The sequence below is a fragment of the Alosa pseudoharengus genome, unplaced genomic scaffold (assembly GCF_046254945.1).
Source record: "Alosa pseudoharengus isolate Yale_2024_CS ecotype anadromous, Long Island Sound unplaced genomic scaffold, YU_APseudo_1.1 YU_APseudo_1.1_scf_9, whole genome shotgun sequence".
In the NCBI taxonomy this organism is placed as follows: domain Eukaryota; kingdom Metazoa; phylum Chordata; class Actinopteri; order Clupeiformes; family Clupeidae; genus Alosa; species Alosa pseudoharengus.
The window spans coordinates 9,205,884-9,208,383 of record NW_027468881.1 but is presented as its reverse complement, the minus strand read 5'-3'; the positions used below and the strand labels follow the sequence as shown (position 1 = coordinate 9,208,383).

Below are 2,500 nucleotides of genomic sequence, written 5' to 3'. Positions count from 1 at the left end.
TGTGGCCCTGACGCCACCTGCATCACCAGGTCCAACGGGCTGGGTTACGACTGCCGCTGCCATCTGGGCAAGTCAGGAGACAAGTGCATGCAGGGTAAGGCCCTCCTCCATATCCATATTCAACCCACACCCCCCCACCCCCCCATCCAGTGGAATAGATTCCACTCTCAGCCATTCGGATTCTCTCTCTCTCTCTCTCTCTCGCTGTCTTGCTCTGTCATTCCATGGACGTTCAACCTCTTGAGAAGTTCACTGCCCTCACTGTGGTACTGTACAGGGCAGTGTACTATCCTGCTTTCCCTCTTGCAGGAGCGAGGTGCTGTGCAGATTGTGCTGTGGCTTGAACGCCTCTGTTCTGTTCTGTGTGTTCTGGACAGGCACGCTGGTGACCGTTCCCCGGTTCGTGAACAGCGACTCCTACATCGCCTACCCGCCCCTGACCAACATTCACAACGACCTGCGGGTGGAACTGGAGTTCAAGCCCACGGCGCCCGACGGCCTCATGTTCTTCTGCGGGGGCAAGAAGATGAAGACTGAGGACTTTGTGGCCGTGTCCATGGTGGGCGGTCACGTGGAGTTCAGATACGAGCTGGGCTCAGGTGAGATATGAGCACAGGTGAGGTCTCACATGATTCAGTTGAGATATGAGCACAGGTAAGGTCTCACATGATTCAGGTGAGATATGAGCACAGATGAGGTCTCACAAGATATCAGCAACATACCAGGTGAGATCTCACATGATTCAGGTGAGATATGAGCAACATACCACAGGCACACCAAATATCAGCGATATCAGCAACCACACCACAGTCTCACATGATTTAGGTGAGATATGAGCTTGTACAAGGTGAAGTCTCACATGATTATTGTAGGGACTATTAAGTCAGATTTTTCTTTTCACATGTGATTGTGATTTGAGGGAATTTAAATTGAGGTTAATTAATGGGTGATAAATGGAGAAAGATAAAATATGAGGTAGAGTATGAACTGTCTGAAGCTACTGCCATGTCAGACATTGAGAATGTTTTTCAGACAGATGCAGCTGTGGTGGTGAACAAATAAAATGATCCAATCATGAGCCCTTTTAGTGTCTTGGCAGAGGTATCCACATTTTGATTTAAAATGCCCAAGACTTTCATGGAGTTCATGATACCATGGACCATAATGAGGTTCCCAGGGCCTTTGGATTTAAAACAGCCCAGAAGATCAAAGACCCTCCATCATACTTATAATTAGGCATTGGTTTCATTTTAGCATAGTCATTCTTCTTTGTACGCAAAACCCACATTGAATGTTTGTGGGAAAATAGCTGAATTATCTTTTCATCAGACCATTCCAACACAATTCCAAGCAAAGCAAATTTAGCACTTCCAGCAACTTACATTAGTTATGGTAAATGACAAGAAAGGCTTTTTAAATCACTTCTGATATATATTTTTTATACTTGGTGGCCCCAAGATGCTACTTTAATCTCCAACATTGATCCTTAGGGATTATTTGCCTCTCTTACCATCCTCCTCACTGTGTGTAAGGGTGAGATAGACACTCGTCCTTATGTTTATGGTTCATAGCAGACCATTTTGTCCAAAGCGACTTACATGTATAATAAACATTACATCAACATTAAAAAGTACAGTTTACTATACTCATACTTCATAGCAGACCATTTTTTCCAAAGCGACTTATAATAAACATTACATCAACATTAAAAAGTACAGTTTACTATACTGCATCTTTACTAAGGGTGGTAATAAATGTGGAGGGCGCTGTAAGAGTCAAATCACCACAGGAGATATGCGATGACACCTGTATGCGCGTAACCATGGTGATGTATCGTGATTTACAGGCCAGGCGGTGTTGCGGAGCCAGGAGCCGGTGACTTTGGGAGAGTGGCACCGCGTGGCGGCCGGGCGGCTCAACAAGGACGGCTCTCTGAAGGTGGACGAGGAGCGGGAGATCAAGCGCGCCTCGCCGGGCAAGTCCCAGGGCCTCAACATCCACACGCCCATGTTCCTGGGGGGCGTCCCCAGCATGGACATCCTGCCCAAGCCAGCTAACGTCAGCATGCTGTTCCAGGGCTGCATTGGAGAGGTGGGTACTTCACACTCAGCCAGGTTATAAACCATTTGTGTGACTCATACATACAGTACATCTCATGTTTCAAAATGAGCATGTGACAGTATTGCTACATACATACTGTAATACGTATCTGCCCATGTTCTATATTCTATATGCATGCTCAGAAATGAATGGTGTACTCACCACTGATCTTGTTTAGAATGTGTTCAGTTTGTCTCCACAGTCTTGATTTGATGCTAAAAGCGTCACACACAGACAATTTTTCTGGCAACATGTGTTTGTGTGTATGTACAATGTCTCATGTCTCACACGTCAATATGTGTGTGAGTGTGTGTATGTGTGTGTGTGTGGTGTAAACACTGTGGTTAAATATGTGTTTGTGTTTGTAGGTAATGATCAACGGGAAGAAGGTGGACCTGTC

The 2,500-nt window shown here is 45.7% G+C and overlaps 1 protein-coding gene across 6 annotated transcripts in view; it reads left to right on the top strand.

The window, feature by feature from the left end:
* The window catches only part of hspg2 (heparan sulfate proteoglycan 2), a 98,847-nt gene that overhangs the window by 87,398 nt on the left and 8,949 nt on the right, over positions 1-2,500 (top strand). For all 6 annotated transcript variants that reach the window (XM_076276192.1, XM_076276193.1, XM_076276189.1 and 3 more), the window contains 4 exons: positions 1-94; positions 378-599; positions 1,847-2,091; positions 2,469-2,500. The exon at positions 1-94 is cut by the window's left edge and continues 5 nt beyond it; the exon at positions 2,469-2,500 is cut by the window's right edge and continues 140 nt beyond it. In XM_076276192.1, the coding sequence (XP_076132307.1) occupies positions 1-94; positions 378-599; positions 1,847-2,091; positions 2,469-2,500 (593 nt within the window). The remainder of the gene's footprint in view (positions 95-377; positions 600-1,846; positions 2,092-2,468) is intronic.